Source organism: Pongo abelii, chromosome 12 (assembly GCF_028885655.2).
Source record: "Pongo abelii isolate AG06213 chromosome 12, NHGRI_mPonAbe1-v2.0_pri, whole genome shotgun sequence".
Taxonomy (NCBI): Eukaryota; Metazoa; Chordata; class Mammalia; order Primates; family Hominidae; genus Pongo; species Pongo abelii.
Window position 1 is genome coordinate 95316742 of NC_071997.2, and position 23395 is coordinate 95340136.

At 40.5% G+C, this 23395-nt stretch overlaps 1 protein-coding gene and 1 non-coding gene across 2 annotated transcripts in view; one reads left to right on the forward strand and one right to left on the reverse strand.

The window, feature by feature from the left end:
- Window positions 1-8421, reverse strand: part of QPCT (glutaminyl-peptide cyclotransferase) — a 28578-nt gene extending 20157 nt beyond the window's left edge. The window contains exons 1-2 of the mRNA XM_009237390.4: window positions 8093-8421; window positions 115-261 (exon numbers count right to left, since the gene is read on the reverse strand). Of these exons, the coding sequence (XP_009235665.2) occupies window positions 115-261; window positions 8093-8212 (267 nt within the window). The 5' untranslated portion in view covers window positions 8213-8421. The remainder of the gene's footprint in view (window positions 1-114; window positions 262-8092) is intronic.
- Window positions 8422-21013: 12592 nt separating this feature from the next.
- Window positions 21014-21120, forward strand: LOC112132254 (U6 spliceosomal RNA). The gene has a single exon (XR_002914048.1). It is a non-coding gene; the product is annotated as a U6 spliceosomal RNA (small nuclear RNA).
- Window positions 21121-23395: the final 2275 nt, after the last annotated feature.

The window sequence follows — 23395 nt, forward strand, 5'->3', positions numbered from 1 at the left end:
GAATAAGATGACAGATCTGAATATTAGACACCTCAGAACTTCAGCCATAACATTATCCCTCATGGGAAAGCAAAGTATTCACACAAGCTTGAGGTTTATGTCCCATGTTCTCACCTGACGAGCAGCATAGCTTCCAGGGGATCCCGGGTATCGCTCTACCAGCAACGGCTGTAAGTCATTTTGCCACATTTCAGAGATACTGGTGCCTTCTGCAATTTGCCGAAGAGCCGATGAATTCAAAATGGCTGGTTGGTGATAATTCTGAGGATTGAATGAAATCGTTTAACTAGCTATCCTTTCATAACATGTTTAAGACTCTGACATGTTTTCAATTAATTGCTTAAAACTTCAAAATAAGGGAGAACTTTATGTCAAATGAGGTAAATTAAACTACTCAACTTTAAAATTGGGCTGTTAGGGCCAGGCACAGTGGCTCAAGCCTGTAATCCCAGCACTTTAGGAGGCTGAGGCAAGAGGACTGCTTGAGCCCAGGAATTTGAGACCAGCCCTGGCAACATAATGAGACCTTGTCTCTACAAAAAATGAAAAAATTAGGTGGGCGTGGTGACGCATTGGTACATGCCCATTGTTCTAGCTACTCAGGAGGCTGAGGTGGGAGGATTACTTGAGCCCAGGAGGTCGAGGTTGCAGTGAGCTGTGTTACTGAGCCCTCCAGCTGGGCAACAGAAGGAGACCCTGTCGCAATAAAAATTTTAAAAATAATTTAAAAACCCAACTGTTAGCCTAAGTAAATCTTACACAGTTTAGAGGGAGAGTAGTCAGGGAAGACTTTACAGATGAGCCACAAATTAAGGGGTCCTCGAATTTTAATAGGATTTTAATAGCAAGCCTAATTCAAAATTTTATAATGATTACATGTTGAAATGGTAATTTTTTGACATATTAGGTTAAATGAAGTATATTATTAAAATTAATTTTGCCCCTTTTTCACTTTTTTAATGTAGCTACTGGAAAAATTAAAATTACGTATGTTTCTTTCATAATCTTTTTTTTTTTTTGGAAGTTGGGATTTCTCTCTGTCACCCAGGCTGGAATGCAGTGGTGCAATCTGGCTCCCTGCAACCTCCACCTCCCGGGCTCAAGCAATCCTCCCACCTCAGTCTCCTGAGTAGCTGAGTCATTATTTCTTTTTTTATTATTATTATTTTAGATGAAGTTTCACTCTTGTTGCCCAGGCTGGAGTACAATGGCATGATCTTGGCTCACTGCAACCTCCGCCTCCCAGGTTCAAGCAATTCTCCTGTCTCAGCCTCCCGAGTAGCTGGGATTACAGGTGCATGCCACCATGCCCAGCTGATTTTTGTATTTTTAGTAGAGATGGGGTTTCATCATATTGATCAGGCTGGTCTCAAACTCCCAACCTCAGGTGATCCACCCGCCTCGGCCTCCCAAAGTGCTGGAATTACAGGCGTGAGCCACTGCACCCAGCCCTGAGTCATTATTTCTATTAAGACAGTGCCAACTCAGATGATAGTTGCAATTCCTTTCAGCCTGAGCTTGGTGAATCTATAGCCAACTAAATAGTAAACTTTTTAACTTCAATTAAAATTATTTTTAAATTCCATTAAAGTTCACATAACATTCAAATTTGTATTTTGGATGACTTCACACATACTGTATATTCTTATGATACTGGTAATGATGAACCATTCATTCATTACATGTTTATCAGGCACCTAATAATGGAATGTGTTACTCCTCCTCAACAGGAAGAGAACAATTGATCAGATGACTTCTTCCCTAAGGGGAAGGATGATGATGATATAAGAATATTGAATTATTTGGAAGGCAAAACAGAAATTAGCGGAGGCCTATTTTATAGTTCCTTTCAGGACCAGTGTTAGCTGCATACACTTAAGTAGTCATGCAAGTATTTTCATTCCATGTGATCCACTCCATGGGACTGGTGTGAAACTGGACTTCAAAGAATGCTTATTGCCTAATTATTTACACTCATCTACACTCTGAGATGGCTGTTTACTTTCCAGTACTTACCATGCAAAGAGTATGGGCTATAGGATCAGACAGACCCTCTCAACTCAGCACCCCACCACCTACTAGCTGTAACTCTTTCCAGGTTACTAAACCTCATTAAGGCTCAATTTCCTCATCTGCAAAACAGAGGTAGTAATACCTGAATCCAAGCGTAACTAGAATTAAGTGAACTAACATATGTAAACTGCCATAGTAAATATTCAATGTGTTAGTTATTATTTCCTTCTATCAAACACTAAAGAGCCATAGAATGAATTTTACAGTTGGAAAAGCCACTTAGAGATGCTCTAGTCTCCAACCTCCTTCATTTATATTAGTGTAAATTGAGATTCATAGAAACCAGTTGACTTCCTGAGGTTGAAGGAGAGTTACAGGTAAATCCACAGAAAGATCCCCCGTCTGTGGATTTCCAATCCCATGCTGGTTTTACTCTGCCTCGCTGTCTCATTTATGCACTTCCAGTTTATTCCTCAGTATTGATGCTGTGCCTGAACATCAGAACATTTGTCTTTGTTTATTGGTAGGACATTTTTAAATATATTTCCTTGATAAACTTGTCAGTGCAGGCTTTAAATCCCTTGGTACCTCCAGGATCTAAGTCCTCATGCCAGCTCCCAAACAGCAGTTGGAAAAGAAAGCTGGAGCTGAAGACAAAGCAATACAAATGTGCGAAGGGATAAGAAGAATATGGAGGCAAGAGGTCAGAAGACTTCCATGGTTAATTATTACTCAACCCGGCCAACAGAAGCCTGTCTGGTCTCCCGCCTCACCCTTGCTCACCATGCTTCGGTCACTCTGGCATTTGGCCAGGCCCCAAATGCTCTGAGGTTCTGCCCCCATGAGGCTTTGGCGTCTGCGGTGCTTTCTGCCGTACAAGCTGTTTCCCTTCCTCTTCACCTGGCTAACTCCTGCTCACTTCAGCTTGCAGCTTGGAGGCCACTTCTTTGTGTGTTTACTTGTTTAATGTCTGTCTTTCATACAAGACATCAGCTCCATAAGGGCTGGAACTTCCTCTCTCTCTGTTGTTTACCTCTCTCTCCCACACAGGCCACACAGGGCCTGGTTCATCTTGAGCATTTGATAAATATTGGGCAAATTAATCAAAAAAGCAATCAACAGATGAACTATCTTTCTAAAATTATCTTTGCTAAGACTGTATTTATATAATAATAAAGTAACATGGGCATTTTTCTGCCGTTGTAAATAACAAATCAGTTGAATGCACAAGCAAGCATAAAGACAGAAGAGACAGGTGGCTACCTGCTGCAATGGCCAGGAAGTGCTGTGGTTCAATGTTATTGGGCTTTGCTCTTTTTGAATTTCTGACATTCGATGCTTCTCATGATGAACAGCTGGGTTGACCCAAGCAGTCACTATGACAACCAGAACTGTTGTGTCAAAAGCTGTTTACCAGTGGCTCCTTTCCTATTTACTGTCCAATACGCTATCCCAAAGCCCATCTGGTCACTGTGGATAGAAGCTTTCACTCCATGTCCAGAAAGAAACGAAATCACTGGTGTTTAAATAGCTGGTTTCTAGAGGCTTGAAAGAGCTCTTAAGATATTTAAGAAAAAACAGGAACAAAATAAATGCCCCCTGCCCCAAGCATCTCTAACTACAAGAGATACTGCAGATGAAACCTAATTGGCAAATAGCACCAAAAAATGCTTAATGGATAACTAAAGGGTAAATCCAGCAGACAGGCCAGGCCTATTGATGCTTACGAATCTAGAGACTTACACGTGTTTGCTCCTCAACCTCCTGGGCTCAACCATTTAATTAACATACTTCAGTAAAGAGCCCTGACTCTCCTCGCCCCTCTGGGGGCAAAGATGCCCCTGTAAAATCGCAAAGCTAAAAGCTTCCCAGTAACTGAAGGACAGAGAAGAGGAAACAACCAACTACACTCAGTCAATTACTTAAGCCTTCTATTCATTAAAGCCCTGTGTGGAAAAGCATTTGACTTTCCCAACCTAAATAGCATGCATTCAATGTTTGAGGGGTCTTATTCTCAGAACTCAATAAATATACAAATTTAGGTGGAGATGAGATGAATGAGTAAGAGGAAAAAGCTGGAAAGAAAGAGTGAGCTCAGCAGGGGGAAAGTAACTCAGGCAAAAACAAAGTTGAGCCCAATGGTAAATGCAAACTCCAATTTATTGTAGGTTTATCTCAGTTAAAAGACACTTAGACAATTTTCTATTGGTGCAGGTGTTCTCAGAGGAATGAGGCTCTGTTACAGCCCCTGCCTTGTCTTTTCATCCAGACAGAAAGGACAATAAGTCTGCTCTGAGTGGCAAGAATCTTTCAGCCAAAAGTGTGAACCAGATATCCTGAAGCATCTCCTCTAGGCTAATCATGTGGTTTTAAAGAGGGTTTTAATTACATAATTGATAGAGTTGGCCCAGCTTGCAAAGGGTTTTGAGGTTCCAAAAGACTGAATTAAAGGGAGATCATTACAGAAATGCAGCCAATGCAAGTCCAGTTTCTATTCTCTATGAGTGTCTCCCAGGCAATTCTCAGATTAACACCTCTGTCTGTCTGCAAAGTCAGCTCAATCAGCAGTTATTGAACTCCTTCTGTGTGTCAGATGCCACTGATATTAAAAATTCAGTGGGGGAATAGTTAGGAACTCAACAAGACAACATCTGTCTTTTTTTAAATGCAAGCAGCCCTCTACTTAAAAGCAGAGCCGTGCAGGCTTTAACCACAACAGCTTAGGGTGAAATCTCAGCTCCCTCGCTTATTAGCTGTGACTAGGAAAGAGTCCATATCTGTAAAATGGATCTCATAGTACTTACCAACCAGATGGTAAGGCTCCAAAATGACATTTTGTCTTTCTCTCCCTACCAACACCCAGCCCCCGACTGACTTCCACGTCACTGCCTGAGAGTCTCCATCGTTGCTTCCATTAGAATGCAACAACAACAATAACACACACACACACACACACACACACACATACACACACACACAGAGAGAGAGAGAGAGAAACAGAAATAAAAACACCAAAATGGTTAATAGCCATTATCTCTGAATAGTGGGATTATGGGTGACATTAGTTTTCTTTTTAGTGTATTTTTCTGTATTTTCCAAGTTTTCTAAAATTAGCACATGTCAACTTTATAATTAGAAGACTTCAATAGAAGCCAGACTTTTCAGTTTATTGGAACTAATATTTTTTAAAGAATATATAAAGCCCTCAAAAGCCATCAGTCATTCACACCTAAGGAAGAATGATTTAATGAGATTCTGTTTAACAGCTGGTTGACAATGTTGTACTGAAGGAATGGGCCTGTACTAAAGGAATAAGACTAGTGACCAAAAGGCCTGGGGAAGGTTCAGAAGAAGTAACTCTGGAATATGGATCAACACCCAGAATAACGATGACCTTTAAGCTGCATGAAGGAGATCAAGGAAAGGAGAAAATAGGGGGTGTCAGAAGAGAAGGTACCAAAACCAAACTACCTGTTTTGGAATGCCATTTAGGGTCCACCCTGACGCAGAAAGAGAGAGTAAGCTCTTCATCTGGCCCTCCAACTTCCCTGCTAGCCCCACACTTTTGCACTACCTGGGCACTGTTCGGGGTACATCAGCCAGGACTCATCTACCATTAGAAAAGCATAGAAGAAGAAAGGAGAGATCAGGGCTTAAGCCAAACCCTAGCTCTTCAATTCGCTGGTGTAATAGTTGTCCAGTTTCCTCAACCATAAATTGAGGATGAATGTACCTTCCTCATGGTGGTTGCTGTGAAGTTCAAGTGAGGTGGATGTATATATATATATGTTGTATATATATATATAAAAAACACCCCATACCCAGATGCCAATGCCTCTAAATACACACGTGTGTGCCCACCTGGGAGTTTAACAATTTATAATATTGTTACTATGGAAAAATTGTTTCCAGGTTTCAAATATATAATCACATCATGGCCTCTGAATGCCACTACAAACTAGAGTTGATCTGCTTTTACATATTCAAAACCACTGAAAGAGACACACCTTTTTTTCAAAACGAAGGAAATGGATTTCAAAATCAATGCTTTCTTTACCACACCTCACCTGTTAGCAGACCAGTGTACCAAAGACATACATCATATGATTAAAATAGTCAAACACCATAAAAAGTATGAAGGCACATATTTTAGTGTGGACCGATTCATCACCCAGGCTTCAAGACTTTATGAAGATCTACAGAATAAGGGGAGGAAGCTAGAAACTGGGAAATGTGATGGCTGATTGTCATTTGCTTTTAATGATTTGAAAACATTCAGTTGCTCAATGGAACAGTGATCAGAAGCTTCTTAAAATAAATATAAAAGGGATTCATGCTTTAAAAGACGTTTCTCCGAAGTTAAATTCGCATTGGTTTAAAATATTTTAAGAATCACAGCACCTTTTCCCACCCATAAATACTCCCTGCCTACACACACCTACAAATGATCTTTTCAGAGTGGTTTGTTCAGTTTCCATCTCATTTATTCCCTTCCATTTAGATGTATCACAAAGATACATTTGGTGTGGCTCCATATTCTAGTTTGTAATGTTCTCTTCCCAATTTCTGACCGGAAGGGTATTCTCAGTGAAGTGAAGAAGGAGAGGATTTTTTGTGTGTCGTTTCACGTTCTTCTTCATGGGCCCCCATGGGGAGTTGTTTTCCTTATAATAAAGTTATTCGTATGTTACAGACTTCCCTCACTGCCACCAGGTTCCCTGTGGCCTGTGGTCTCCATGTGTAAGTGGGGCCTGCTGTGACCCGTGAGTGGTGATTACATTAGATCCGAAGAATTGAAATGGCCTTATTCATATACATATGCATGTAGCTGGGTGGGAGTGGGCATTCACCAGTGTGCCCTGTATTTCAAACATTTGAGTAAATACAGGCATACTCTAAGTGTGTAAAAGGTCTGCTCAATAACAGTGCCAAAGTTTATATCGCTTCACTTTGCTGCTTTTCTTAATATCTCTATAACATACTATTTTATGCTGACATCATTAATATTTGCACAATCCCTTAGCAATTTCATGATTTCGAAACTGTTACACAAGAAAAGGAAGTAATTGTGACCCCATATACTTTTTTTTTTTTTTTTTTTTGAGACGGCTCTGTCGCCCAGGCTGGAGTGCAGTGGCGCGATCTCGGCTTACTGCAAGCTCCGCCTCCCGGGTTCACGCCATTCTCCTGCCTCAGCCTCCCGAGTAGCTGGGATTACAGGTGCGTGCCACCACGCCCGGCTAATTTTTTGTATTTTTTAGTAGAGACAGGGTTTCACCATGTTAGCCAGGATGGTCTCGATCTCCTCACCTCGTGATCCACCCGCCTCGGCCTCCCAAAGTGCTGGGATTACAGGCGTGAGCCACCCCGCCCGGCCGAACCCATATACTTCTTACAGAGGGAACTTGCAAATCACTTTTATCCTAAGTTCCTTATATGCGATTTCTACCTACAACTAGATCCATTTTCTCTGAAAATAGCAGGTACCCTCTTTTAAGGGAGGAAAAAAGGCTTTTAAAGTAAGCAGGTCTCCAGTAAAGGTCCTTCCTGCCGAGTTGCTCCTTTTAAAAATCTAAAACAAACAACACACATCCGTCCTGAGACTGTAGGGACACTTCAGCGCCCCAGCAGCATCCTTGGATGAAGCAGCGGGGCAGCTGTGGGCACACCCCCAGGCGCACCCCGCACCCTGGCGGCCCCAGAGCGCCGGCTCCGTTGCCCTCGCGGGTCCCGAGTGGGCGGTGGCGCCGCTATGCGCCCTCGCCTCCCGGCTCAGCAGCCGGTGGCGAGACACATTTCCTGTGCCTATCAGCACCCCCATCAGACCGCAGCCCAGGAGAGGCCAGTGACATCACCCAGCCCCCCTGGCGTCTCCAGAACAGCCCCGGACCGGCCGAGGCACCCCGGCGAGTACGCAGAGCCCCGACTCCTCCGGGCGCCGGGTGGGGCGCCGGTGCCTGGGCTGGGGACTGCGGCCCTGCCCCGCCTCCCGCTCTGCCTAGGTAGGGCTGACCCGGCCAGGGGTCCCTGCACCAGACCAGAGCCGCTCAAGTCCAACTACGCAGAAACAGCCCCTCACCTTCTCCTCTGGCCAGGCTAAGGCACTCGGACTGACCCCCCTGGATGCCCAGTGCAGGGCGGCCACCAGCAGCAGCAGGTGGAGGGTGCCCACGACGCGCCGGTGTCCTCCGCCTGCCATCTCTCCGAGGCTGTCTGGGAGCGGGTTCCCCGGGCCGCTGGCGGTCACGAGCCCGGGAACGCGCGTCCTTCGCCTTTCCTCTTCTCCACCCTTGGGTCGACTGCGCCCGCCTTCCCATCGCCTCCGGGTAGCCTCCCGCCGCGTCGCGCAGGCTGCAGCCCTCCTACCCCGGACCTTCGCAAACCCTGGGGCTGGGCGGCCCTGGGTGACAGACACAAGCTTCCGAACACAAGCTAACAAAGGCGGCCACTTCCTTCTCTTGGAGAAGATGAAAGGAAGGAAGGAAGAGACATGGAAGAGCCTTTTTATGATCTCCAATGCCAAAACAGGGAATAGAAAAGGGAGGAAGGGTTCACCAGACCCTGGGGAGTTACGAAGTGTTTCCCACAGCTCCTAAAGAAGGAGTGGACAGGGAATCGATGTCTGCTGAACATGGCACCAGGCACCGTCCTAGGTGCTTGTCCAACCTTCCCGGATTTAATCCACTAATCCCATTTTACAGACGGGGAAACTGAGACACCCCCCCCCCACCCCCCATAGAAAGCCTGGACTGGAACCCACAAGCAAAAGTATGACAGTGCATCTTTGCCTTTTCTCTTTTTTTTTCACAAATAGTTGCCTTGCCTCGCATCATACTCTCAAATTGAAAAGGATGGTCAAAGTAATTATCTGAAATAATGAGATCTAAAATATTCACAGCGGCTCTGAAGGAGTCATCTTCTCCAAGGCATGGCCCCAAAAGGAAAAGCCAAACACAATTCTATTTACTTTGTAACATCAAAGGTCATTGTTATCCAGATAATCCTAGGGCAGGAAAACTTTTCAGTTTTGTCTGTAGGTTTCTGGTCCAAGTTGTCAGAACAGTGACTTTCACCAGCCTCTTTTGCTTCCACAGTGAGGATCAGAGCTTGGCCTGCTCTGAGTCATTTCCCAGTAATATCTAGTTCCCAAAAAAATCAGAACAGGGATACTGAAGCAGAACCATTTCACAGAGAGCAAAGATTTGAAGGTAAGGAAGCTGCCAGAAGGCCCACCCACTCACTCTGTCTTCCCAGTCTTGGCTATGAGTTTTTAAAGAGAGGGCTTGCTTGGAAATACACTGTTCTGCCCTCCTCTGGAGCTGTAGGAGAAGACAGGATGTAAATAACTCCTTTCCTGGTGTACAGATTTGCTAACCCTATTCATGTCTGAGAGTTTTGAGTGACAATTTAAATCTCCAGGCTTAAATAAAATTAAATACACCTTTATTACACCCACAGACAGTTCTGATCATCGGACCCCTTCAGAACTTTCTATTGGCTCCAGTTTCAGAACTAAACCACTGTCACATTCCCCAATACAGTTTTCTCTTGCTGCCTGGGTCAACCTTGAAATAGTGCATTTCCTGAGTGGCTGGGTAATAAAGAGCCTATTTGTTTTTTTTTTTTTACCCTATTACCTTTGTGTCTTTTCACAATATGGTTCCTATAAGAAAGAGAACGTGGAAATAGCAAACCTAAATGAAACAAAATGTGAGAGGTACTATCATGCTAAGTATAAGCAATTCAAAACAAGAAATATAGAAATAAGCTAAAATGTCAGCATATAACGTAATGATGATTTTCTGTTTCCTAAGGTTCTCCAGTTTTGGTTATATTTAAGTCAATAAGATGTTCTTACAGTTTGGTATCTACAGGAAGCAGACTCTAAGACAAGAGTTTAACATGCAGGATGTGTATTAGGGAGTGCCCTTGGGACAAACCCCTGTGGGAGGAAGAAGGGGAACAGGAGAGAACAGAGGGAGAAGTTAGCAGCAAAGCGGGCCCAACAACCTCACCCAACTCCATGGGAGTCCTGAAGCTGAAAAAGGCAGTCAAAATTGTTCCATACTGGGCCAGAATGGCTGGGGCCTTATCTCTGCACCTCCATGGAGTGATTTCCTGCAAGCGGCTTTCCAGCCAAAAGAGCTTCACTGCTAGAGGCTGTGGGCCAGCCGGCCTCCAACAGCTGGAGCAGGGTCCTTCCCTGGGGGCAGATCTGGGCAGCGCATCTCCTGTATCCACCACAAATGCATCCATGTATTGTATCTGGTACAAATCTAAAACACTCCACATAGCTAGTGAGACTGATTTCAATACATCGGTTTTTTTTTTACATGTGAGCTTTTCTGCCAACTTTCCACAAATCTACAAATCCAACACCACTATGTATGTATCACTTCATTCCTTATGCATATCTTTTCTAGTGTCTTACACACTAAATATCCTTCTCCTTTCCTTTGCTCATTCTTTTCTCTCTTCCTTCATTTGGGAAACTTTTAGAAATCCCTTATATCTGCTATTTTTGCCCTACTTCAACTTTTCCTTTCTTCAAACTCTTCCTATGGAAGATAAATAATGACTTTTCCATTTTAATTAAAGTTTCAGACCCTGTTTTTCATCATGGAAAAAATGTGTTGTATATACAGTGATAACACTGTTCTCAAGTGGAGAAATTTTTACCTCTATTATAGTATAGATTCTATACTGTGATGTGAAGGAAATGAAGGACCCAATTGCCAAAACAGATCTTCTCCATGAAGCTGCTATGGCAGGATGTTCCTACACCCAGTCTCACCTTTAAAGTGATACAATTAGACCAAAGTAGTAATGACCAGAAGGTTCTATTAAAACAATAGTTTTCAAAAGTGTGGTCCATGGATACTGGGGATTCCCCAAGATCCTCTTGGCTGTCTCCAAAGTCAAATCAACTTTTATAATAATACCAAAAACAAGATTCGCCTTTTCTACCGTACAGACTTTGCACTGATGTTGCAAAAGCAATGATGGGTAAAAATGCTGGCATCTTAGCAACTATCAAGACAGGACACAAAACTGTACTATTGAGGAGGAAAATCTATACTTGTAGTCATTGTATTTTTCTTTCTTTTTTTTGAAGGAGTTTCACTCTTATTTCCCAGGCTAGAGTGCCATTGTGTGATCTCCGCTCACTACAACCTCTGCCTCCCAGGTTCAAGCGATTCTCCTATCTCAGCCTCCTGAGTAGATGGGATTACAGGCATGCACCACCATATCCAGCTAATTTTTGTATTTTTAGTAGAGACAGGGTTTCACCATGTTGGTCAGACTGGTCTCGAACTCCTGACCCCAGATGATCTACCTGCCTTGGCCTCCCAAAGTGCTGGGATTACAGACGTGAGCCACCGTGCCCAGCCATCATTGTATTTTTCACCGCCACGCATAAAGAAAAAAAGAAGAGAAAGATAAAAGAAAAGAAAAAGAGCCAGTTTCACTTAAGAATGTCATTGATGAAGTAATAAAATTGTTGTTTTACTGCCTTCTGAAGTTCTCTCTCCATGAACCTAGATTTTAAATCTAGCAGGACAGAGTACAGGAGGAGAGAGAGCTCCTCAAGTCTGCCTTTTCATCTCATGGAGACCACCAGCTCTGTGTGGACTCCTCCTACCTGCACTGCATCCTGGAAACTCTTAAAGCAGTAAGCTGGAGAAAACATCAGGCTCATCTCATTTCGTTTTCCGTTTTCTCACCACTTTCCTGTGATACCTCTTTTCCAATATTTAAACATCATTTTAAAAATTTTTATACACTTAGACAGTACAGGAGCAGTTTTGGTACATGGATATACTGCACAGTGGGGAAGTCTGGGCTTTTAGTGTAAGCATCACCTGAAAACATAGTATACATTTACCCATCAGGTAATTTCTCATCCCTCCTACCCTCCCATCCTTCCAAGTCTCCAATGTCTATTATTCAGCTCTTCATGTCATTGTGTACACATTATTTACCTTCCACTTATAAGTGAGAACATGTGCTATTTGAGCTGTTTCACTAAAGATAATGGCCTCCAGTTCCATCCATGTTGTTACAAAAGACAAAATTTTATTATTTTTAATTGCTGGGTAGTATTCCAGGGTGTGTGTGTGTGTGACATTTTCTTTATCCAATCCATTGTGAATATCATTTTTAATATATTTTAGGTGGGATGACAAATCCAGTTCCATCTTAACCGCAAGCACAAATTGAGAGTATGCAGCTTTTTATACTTACATGGGAAAATAGGAAGTAGAAATCAAACACTTCTGCTGCACACCAAAGGGCAATTGTCTCAAAGAAAAGCATTTGTACCGTTGTTTGAGAAGTATAGTGGGCCGCAGTGGCTCACACCTGTAATCCCAACATTTTGGGAGGACAAAGCAGGTGGATCACTTGAGGTTAGGAGTTCGAGACCAGCCTGGCCAACAGGGTAAAACCCCCATCTCTACTAAAAATACAAAAATTAGCTGGGCGTGGTGGCAGGTGCCTGTAGTCACAGCTACTCCAAGACTGAGGAAGGAGAATCACTTGAACCTGGGAAACAGAGTTTGCAGTGAGCAGAGATCACACCACTGCACTCCAGCCTGGGCGACAGAGAGAGACAGTCTCAAAAAAAGAAAAAGAGAGAGAGAGAAGCATAGTGAACTTGCTACTTTTTTCATGAAATTCCAATTTAATTGAAAGAACAATGACTGATAAATTATGATTATTCAGACTTGGATATTTGGCAGACATTTGAAAATGAATAAAGTGCGCCTATGCCTTGAAGGAAAATAACTGACACTGTTTGTTGCCAGTGATAAAATTGGATCTTTCCAGTAAAAATTGGAATTTTGGATAACTTGTATCTGCTACCATAAGCTTGACAGTTTCCTGATATGTAACAACTTTTATGACAAAATTGGTGATTTTAACAAATGTGATTATTTATTATATATAATGAAATGCTCAACATTTGGAATATCTGCATAACTCAGTGAAGCAATATTTTCCAAATGCTCAATTCACCATGTTACAAACTCACAAAGAAAAGTTCCATTCAAAGTATAAGAGACACCCAGTGGATTTTAATGTAATGGAATAAAAACATGTATTTAGAAGCAGATTTTAAGTTGTACCTTTTATGACACTATCATTTGTTATGTTTTGATTTAATAATGAAGAAGATTATCCACAGTTATCTGAAGAGGCTATTAAAATACTCTTCCTTTTTCCTACTATATGTCCATGTGGGGTCAAATTTTCTTCATGTACTTCAACCAAAATAATATATCTCAACAGATGGAATGCGTAAGCAAATACGGAAATCCAGTTGTCATCTAAAAAGTCAGAAATTAAAGAGATTTTTTTAAATGCCAATCTTCTCACTAAACTCTTTTTACTTTGGAAAATATATTTTTTCATAAAACATGTTTCTTTAGATGCATTGACTTTATTGTTTTAAAATAAATTCATAATTAAGTATTTGTAAAATGCCTTTTCTAATTTTCAATACAATAAATATTGATAGACATGGTCCACATAAATGAAAGCTATTTGTGGTCCTCAATTACTATTACTAATGCAAGGAGTTCTGAGACCAAAACATTTGAGAATCACTATGTTAAAACCATTCTACTTGAGAGAGACAGATGATAATACATTAAACCAATGCTCACAACTGTAGCTACACATGGAAATTATCTAGAAAGCCTTTTTAAAAAAATGGTGATGTCTGGCTTCCACACCCAGAGATTCTGATATGATTAGCCTGGTGTGTGGTCTGGGCATCAGATTGCTTAAAAGCTCCCCAGGTGATTCTAACGTGCAGCCACAGCTGAGAATCATTGCATTAAGTCACACACTTTGAGAAATACATCAGCAAAAATCGTATAATCAGATTAACTATAACATTAATAGTCATGTTGCATTGTAGTTATTTCATAAGGCCCTGAGGATAACAGCAAAAAAGATTGGGAAAGTGGCCCAGCCTTAGACAAATTATGAAGTAGGCAGCTTAAATTCAAACCCCCCAACTTTCCCACAACTTTTTGGCCCCATGCAAGTCCAGTACTGAAGCACCCTGCCTTTTGTTCCTTTAATAGTCAGAGAATGTAAAGGGTCCTACATTATATTCTTGTTTGAATCTGTCCGCCACCTCTTTCGATAGCAGAGTGAAAAATTAAAATATTTGCCTCTGCAGTCCAGAGTCAGATTTTTAGTGTTCCTTAGAAATCTCAGGAATCCAGATTTCCTGTAAATATTCCCAACTTCTTTCACCAGATCAGAGGTCGGGTCAAGGTGGCAGTAAAACCTAGGAAAAAAAAAACGTTCCTCCTCTCTGGTTTTCTGGCCCTCTCACTTCCCAGTCCTATTAAATAACATGCACTGTCCTCTCAAAGAAGGAAAGAGGAACAGTCCCCATAAACCCTGATTCCTTTCACCAACACTAATTATGCCCCTCAAACAAAATTCCTTTTATCCCGTTAATAATTTATCATGCTTTTGATCAGTTTTTCTCTGAGAGCTCTGAAAACCAAAAGTGTTCAAGATCCAAAGAAATGAATCTCTAGTAAGAAATTTCAGTGCACTCAAGGAGACGAGAAGTAGAATCAAAGATGAAGAGAGTGAAGGTCACCTGGTGACCGTCAAGCCAGCCATCCAGAGGGAAAAACTCCTCGTCTGAGGAATTTAGAAGTAATTAGACTTCCCTGTTATCTAAAGCAGGCATCTGGTTCCAGGTTTCTTTCTCAAAAATTAATAAGTAACTAGAATTTCCATACATCTCCAGAATGTATGTATGTTGAAACTCATTATGCAACACTTGCTGACATCAAGGCACCAAAATGCCTACAAATTTAACCATTTATCATGATCTATGTGGCTAATAGGGTCCAAATTACCATTAAACTCCCGCTTTAAGGTTCATAAACACGCCTAAGGGAAAATCCACCACAATTCCTCCCTTGCTGAGGTGCCCTGCTGCATTCTTCTGCAGCTTTCTTTCTATCTAGTAAAACTTTCCTTTTCAAACCTATACTGTTGTCAGTAAATTCTTCTCACCAATCTGCAAGTCGACCACCTTCCAATGCCGGGGCTCTGGCACCTAGCCCAGCAAAAGATAAAGACTCACACACAAACTTCATTCTTTACAGCTCACAGAATAGACAGCACTGATCTACACAGTACCTAAACTGACTATGATGTGAAGTTACAAACAACTGATTGTTACCGGAAGCATCTATGCATATAATGTTTAAGTCTGTATATATATATAGAAGCATACATGTTGACATTTTATTCAAAAAATTTCATATATGTTTAATTTTTCCATCTTGTGGGATCAAATAAGATAAAGCACCAATTTCATATATATATATATTTTTTTTTTTTTGAGATAGTTTCTTGCTCTGTCACCCAGGCTGTAGCATAGTGGCATGATCTTGGCTCAGTGCAACCTCCGCCTTCAGGATTCAAGTGATTCTCACACATTAGCCTCTTGAGCAGCTGGGACTACAGGTGTGCGTGCAACACCACACCAAGCTAATTTTTGTATTTTTAGTAGAGACAGGGTTTCACCATGTTAGCCAGGCTGATCTCGATCTCCTAACCTCAAGCAATCCACCCACCTTGGCCTCCCAAAGTGCTGAAATTACAGGTATGAGCCACCACACCTGGCCTTCTGCAACATATTAATGATAGAACATGAAAGGTAAAAAGCTGTTAGTTCAAGAATTTTTCATTCAGAATTACTAAATTTTTATGGTATAAGTTAAAAATATGATCACAGATGTTAAGTGTGTCAATAATTTGTTTTTAAGACCTAATTCTATAAATAAGTATGATGAGAGATATTATTATTGTTATTATCCTCATTGTTAATGATAAAAAGTTAAGGTACAAGGTTAAGTCATTTGTTCAAAGCCATGCAAAGCTGATTCAGTTGCAGGCAGTGTACTTTTACTCTACCCTACAGGTTTTTATAGCTTCAGAGGAGAAAATTTAAGTAGCTATTAAAATCTAACTTTCAATAAGCTGAGGAAAGCTTTTACTGAAGTTAAAATCAGATACCATTGAAAGTATTTTATCTGTAGATTTTAAGAACAATATTCATTTTTGTATTTGTGTCTCCTTTAATCATATACCTAATATCATATCTATTAGTAGAAGGGGGAAAGGGAAATTTTTTCAAAAAATTAAATGCCAAAATGTAAACTAATACAATCTAAAGTCAAGACGAAGCCACTCAGTTGTCTTTTGCTTTGGGGTCATTTGTGGATTTTCTACGGTGTTATATTCTACTTATCCATGTTTTAAAGTTATGAAATTGTGATATTTTCCTACTGATCAGGCTACACAGACTGTTATCAGACAACTGAAAAAGCATCCTTTCTCTCAATCTTATAATGTCAATTGTGCCTGTTAATTAGTCTCTTTGTGGCTTTTCATGAAAGAACAATCATTCTAAGAATAATTTTCAAGTCATACCAAGCAAACAACAAAAAAAGTTTGCTTTTAAGACTCAGGTTAGGCCCATCGGTGTCAAGTAAGAGGAAGAAAGGCTCTAAAACCTCTTTCCACAGGGTCCAAAATAGAACATTAATTAAGCAAATAAAAATGACACATTCATAGAAAATAGCAACAGTTATTTAAAAAACAAGTTGGCTATGCCACACATAGCTATTAACAATAATAATAGTAGAAAGTTGCAACATAACACAATAACTCAAATTCGGCCCTAAAACCACATATGCTCCCATAAATATCTAATTTTTGCTTAAATTTAGAATGAATTTATGCTGTTTGTTTTATTTTTATACGTGAAAACATTCACAAAGTATTTTGAATGTTTTAGTAATACTTAGTACAGATTGTGGTCATAAAAAATCCTTTCAACACTACAGTTCATATATATGCTATTGTTCAGATTATAATAAATTAGATGAACTAATCCATCTTCAATTTTAATGTTTGGGAAAGCATTTCAACAGAGCTCATGATTAGTAGCACCAGGCCAAGAGTATACCTAAATTTCCCTAAAAAGGAAGCTTAAATTACTTAGCATAGAATTTTAGTAAGACTAATCCCCTTCTGTTACTGCCCAAACCTTGATCTTTTATGGTCCTCCCTCAGTAAATCATATACCTATTATGAAGAACACTAAAGTTTGAATTTAGAGATCTGTGAGAAAGGAAGAGATTAATTGCCTTTTATAATATCTTTGTTTAGTCCTCCAAAAAATTTCCTTCTAACAGTGTTAGATCTGTATTACAATCAGGAAGAAGCACAGTAGTAATTTTAGAATGGGGGCCAAAAGGAAATTTCATAAGCAAAAAGGAGGGGCCATAAGAGAACTGTACATCTTCATTCCACTCTAAGGCAAAATGGTCTTCTTTTGATTCTATTCTTTGATTAGAGAAAATGACCATCAATCAGAGAAACAAACTAATGTCTCAGACAGGAAATAAATGACATTAAAGACAAAGCCATAGGCCGGGCACGGTGGCTCACACCTGTAATGCCAGCACTTTGGGAGGCTGAGGCAGGTGGATCATTTGAGGTCAGGAGTTCAAGACCAGCGTGGCTAAAATGGTGAGACCCCCGTCTCTACCAAAAATACAAAAATTAGCCGGGTGTAACGGTGCATGCCTATAATCCCAGCTACTCAGGAGGCTGAGGCAGGAGAATCATTTGAACCTGGGAGACGGAGGCCGTAGTGAGCCAAGATAGTGCCACTGCATTCTAGCCTGGGCTACAGAGCGAGACTCCATCTGAAAAAAAAAAAAAGATTGAGCCATAGATAAAGAATGCAGTAACAATTATTATTCAGGATTTTTTTTTTTTTTGAGACGGAGTTTCGCTCTTGTTGCCCAGGCTGGAGTACAATGGCATGATCTCAGCTCACCGCAACCTCCGCCTCCTGGGTTCAAGCGATTCTCCTGCCTCAGCCTCCCGAGTAGCTAGGAGTACAGGCATGCGCCACCACACCCAGCTAATTTTGCATTTTTAGTAGAGACGGGGTTTCTCCATGTTGGTCAGGCTGGTCTCGAACTCCTGACTTCAGATGATCCTCTGTCTCGGCCTCCCAAAGTGCTGGGATTATACGCGTGAGCCACTGTGCCTGGCCTATTCGGGATTTTTAGAGACTGAAAATATGAGGGAAACCTGGTAAAGTGGATAGACAATAGCCTAATTATAAAACTTCCCTGTGTGCTACAATTACATGTTAATCTTTATTCAATTATGCAGATAGCTACAGAATACTATTATTTTATAGTACACACATGCACACATCTTTAGCATATCCTTTGCAGGTGTAAAAAAATTATGATAATATAATCCTTAAATGGCAGGCACCTGGTAGTATAGTAAGTTCTTGAAAAATATTGTGTCTAAAAACACATACCTTATGATTATAAAACCTAGTGCCTGCCACAAATATGGAGAAATATTTGATTCATTACAGTATGTAATGTACAGCCTAACCAGTAGGCTAACGACAAGCAGACAATGATCTTCCCTTGACCCTGATATCTCCTTTAATTATTACTCTCTTTCCCTTCACTTCCATTTTTTAATGTAATCTACACCATCAGTTCCCAAATGCTAGTTCCATATTAATGCCTGTCCATGATTATGCTTGCTCAGTTTGTTGCAAAAGGAGAACATTTTTAAAAATGTTGTTAATAAGGCAATTATATTTAATCAAAGTCTGATCTTTGATCTTACATTCTTCCTCCATATTTGGGAATAATCAGTTGTAGGTTCTTGGGTTTGTCTTTTATTGTCTTGCTCTCTTGTTGTTTCATTGTGTAAAATACATACAACATAAAATTTGCCATCTTAACATTAAATACATTCAGTTCATTAAACACATTTACATTTTTCTGCAACCATCACTGCTATCCACCTCTAGAATTATTTTCATGTTGCAAAACTGAAACTTCACCCATTAAACAATAACTCTACATTCTCTCTTCCCCTCAGCCTCTAGCAACCACCATTGTTCTTTCTGTCTCTGTGAATTTGACTATTCTAAGTGCATACCTCACATAAGTGGAATTATACAGTATTTGTCTTTCTGAAACTGTCTTATTTCACTTAACATAATGTCTTGAAGGTTCACCCATGGTATAGCATGTCTCAAAATTTCCTTCCTTTTTAAGGCTGAATAATATTCTGTTTTATGTGTATACCACATTTTGCTTATCCACCCATCTGTTGATGGACACTTGGGTTGCTTCCACCTTTTGGCTATTCCTAATAATGCTTCTATGGAGATTTGTGTATAAATATCTCTTCAAGACCCTGCCTTCAATTCTTTTAGATATATACCCAGAAGTAGAATTGCCGAATCATATGGTAACCCTACTTTGAATTTTTTGAGTAATCACCATAGCAGCTGCACCATTTCACATTCCCACCAACAGTGCCTAAGAGTTTCAATCTCCCTACATCTTTGCTAACACCTGTTGTTTTCTGTCTTTTTTTCACAGTAGCTATCCTTATGAATGTGAGGAGACATCTCACTATGGTTTTGATTTGCATTTCCCTAATGATTAGTGATGCTGAAGTGTTGCTTTGCTTCAGTGTTCTTAACTGGTAAAACAAGAAGTTGGCAACTTGCTTAGTCTCCATTTTTAAACAAATTTATAGGTTATTGATATCTGAAAATCTGAAAATCACCAGTGTACTCTCTATGTCCTCTTCTCATCTAAAAATTACACCATCAATTCACTGTAGTCTGGCTTTGGCCCTCAATCTTCTCCTGACTTCTCTCATCAGAATTAACAAACTAACTTGTAATTGCCAAATAGAATGGACCTTCTTCAGTCTTTATGTAATTAGTGGAAAGTGCAGAGTCTCTGGGGCCAAACCTAAAGTCCCACTTCCTTCAGCAGAGTAGGATCTCAATAAATGTAATTCCTGCTCCTGGACTTCCCTAAGGGAAATTTCATCCCTTCCCATAGTTTCATTCTCTACCCTATGCAATGATTCCCAAACCTCTAACACTCAACCATGTCAGTGGAGCATTAATACTGTTCAAGGCACTCTGCAATGGATATATGGATAAATTAACTATGGCTTCAGTGCTCCAGAAGCATGTGGTTTAGTAAGATAAATAGTTGTGCAATAGTGTCACAGGTGCTATGAAGGAACATGCCAGGAGCACAAAGAAAGGAATGATTCCCATATGACCTGGAGTAGACAGGGAAGGTTTTATAGAGGAGAAACTTGAAGTGAATGAATATTGGAAGTACTTACCAGGTAGCAGAGGGGAGACAGTTATCACCACACGTATCAATTCTTAAAATTAACAGAAGAGAATATTTGAGGTAGGAAACCTTAGAACATCATTTCAGTGGACTAGGTGAGGGCTAGTTAAGGCCTGAACTAAGAGACAGTGGAAAAGAAGAAAAGAGATACCATACAAGAAACATAATGGTATGAAATTGATGGGACTCGGTCACCAATTAGATCTAGAGAACAAGGGAAAAGAGTTTAGGCTGACTTAGTAGGTTCTGTCTTGGATAAATAGACAGTGGTACCATGCACTAAGATTGGAAATATAGGAAGAGGAACAGGTTACAAGGAAAAGATGAGTTTAATTAGGGACACTATGAATTTGTGGTCTTTCTGTGGGACATTCAGGTGCTTATAGAAAGATCAAGGATAGAGATGCAGATCTGTAAGACAGACATCAAAGCCCTATGTAGCAGATGCATTAGGTGCCCTGCCAGTATCCCTCCATACTCACGATTCCCATGCATGCCCTTTCAGGGGCTTCCAACAGCAAGCATCTGGGAGTCTTTGCCTGAGGGCTCCCGGCAGAGCCCACTGGGTGGGCCTGCCAGCTCCGAGACTAATGGTGTTAACAGGGAGTGTCTGCTAATAGATTTCTTTTTGGAGGTGATGAAGATGTTCTGAAATTACATAGTGGATATGTGGCACAACTTTGTGAATACACTAAAAACCCAGTCAATTCTACACTTTTAAAAGGTGAATTTTAGTGCTTATTTCGACAGCACATATATTAAAATTGGAATGATATAGAGAAGACTAGCCTGGCCCCTATGCAAGGATGACATGCAAATTCGTGAGGTGTTCCATATTAAAATTATAAAAAATAAAATAATAAATAATAAAATAAATAAAAGGTGAATTTTACAGTTTTTGATTTATATCTCCATTTGTAAGAATTGTGTGAGAAAAAATACATACGCTATGGCTCAGCTCAACTGAAGTATTTGGTCCACAAATATGCCCAATGTCTTCACATCTGTGTGCCTTTGCTTGCTCTATTGCTTCCACCTAGAATTTCCAGTTTCTCTTTTCTCCCACTCCTCTCCCCCATGTTTCCTAATCCTATTCTTTCTTCCAGGCCCAGCAAAAGTCCTCCTTTTCCGTTTATTCAGTCTTCCCCAGGTCAGGGATTTATCTCGTACTTCCCTGACATCTTCTAACCCTTTATTTTGTTTCCTGCTTTTTTTTTTTTAACTCTCTTCTCCGTATTATAGATTTTCACATAGCTTACCTAATAAATTTCAGATTCCTGAGAACAGGGGGTGTTTTACCTATAGATCCTATCAAATGTCTTGTACATGGTAGCCTCTCAAAAACGTTTAGTGAATCAATACATCAAGGAATATAAAATCTCAAGGGGAGTGTAGGAAAAAAACCAAGCAACCTAATTAAAATCAATTCGCCTTCAGCTAAATTAGCCATCATCATTTAAAGAACATTAAAGGAAACAGTTTAAAATCTAGGGGAATATGGTCAGAATTCTTTCTGGAAATACTTAAGGTTTTGAAATTTGAAGTGTCATGATAAGAGTACAAATTATAGTAAAATGTTCAGGTCATTATATTCTGACTAACTATATTAAAAATAAACAAATATAAATCTATTTAGTGACTTTACCCCTACTATAGAATACTTCAAGCTGTTAGTACAGAAAATGTCATAGTGACAGCTTCTGGTCACTTGAGGACCTGTGCAGTAAGATCTTCCTTTGAGGATGTAAAGAGGAACTCATTCTATGACCATAGAAGTTCCTGTTCCTTTTCAGTTCTTTATTATCTTTCTAAATTTCCCTCCATAGAATCAAGCTTAGCAACTTTTCTTTCTCTGTGCTGCCAAAGGACGGGAGGAGATACAGAGATGTGAAAAGCTCTAATTCTTTAGCATGAATCACAATATTAATAGTTGATCCTTATTGACCATTCTCTGTGTGCCAGGCTTTTTAAAAAGTGTTTTTCATGTATTATCTCATTTAATCCTTATAATAATTCATGGAGGAAGAATTATTATCATCGCAGTTAACTGACGACAAAGAGACTGAAGCACATAGAGGCTAATTTGCCCCTGGTCACACAGCTTGTTAAATGGTGGAATCCTGGTGTATAACAAGGCAGATGATATTATGTGCATAATACATTACATTTATTTATTTATTTCTCACAACAGCACTGTGAGGTAATTATTCCCCCCTCATTTTACACATAAGGGAATCAATTTTTAGTGAGATTAAGTAGCTCAAAACTACTAAATGGCAGAACCCAGATTGTACTCTGTCTTTGAAATCACATCCCAACCCTTTCTTCTAACTGGTTCCTCTGGTGTAGTTTCCACGCTCCAGGAAGGGAGTCCCAACTCCTCTGTTTTGGTCAGTCCTGGTAAGAGTTTCTTTGTTTGTTTTTTTGTTTGTTTGTTTGTTTGTTTGAGACACAGTCTCCCTCTGTCGCCCAGGCTGGAGTGTAGAGACCAGCCTACTGCAAACTCCGCCTCCCCGATTCAAGCAATTCTCCCGCCTCAGCCTCCTGAGTAGCTGGGATTACAGGCACGGGCCACCATGCCTGGCTAATTTTTGTATTTCTAGTAGAGACAGGGTTTCACCATGTTGGCCAGGCTGGTCTCGAACTCTTAGGCTCAAGACCCCTGGGCTCAAGGGATTCGCCCACCTCAGTCTCCCAAAGTGCTGGGATTCCAGGTGTGAGTTGCCACGACTGGCTGGATAATTAACTTTAATACTGGCTTCCTATTCAGGTCTGTAGCATCTTTGTTCTCTTCCTCTGTTGGCTTTTTAAAAATGTTATAACCAATTTACAGTATTTTAAGAGTTTGTTTGTTTTTGTTGTTGTTGTTGTTTGAGAAACAGTCTTGCTCTGTCACCCAGGCTGGAGTGCAGTGGCATGATCTCGGCTCACTGCAACCTCTGCCTCCCGGATTCAAGCGATTCTCCTATGTCAGCCTCCTGAGTAGCTGGGACTACAGGAGCGTGCTACCGCATCCAGCTAATGTTTTATTTTTATTTTTATTTTTATTTTTTTGAGACAGTGTCTCACTCTTGTTGCCCAGGCTGGAGTGCGATGGCGCGATCTCTGCTCACTGC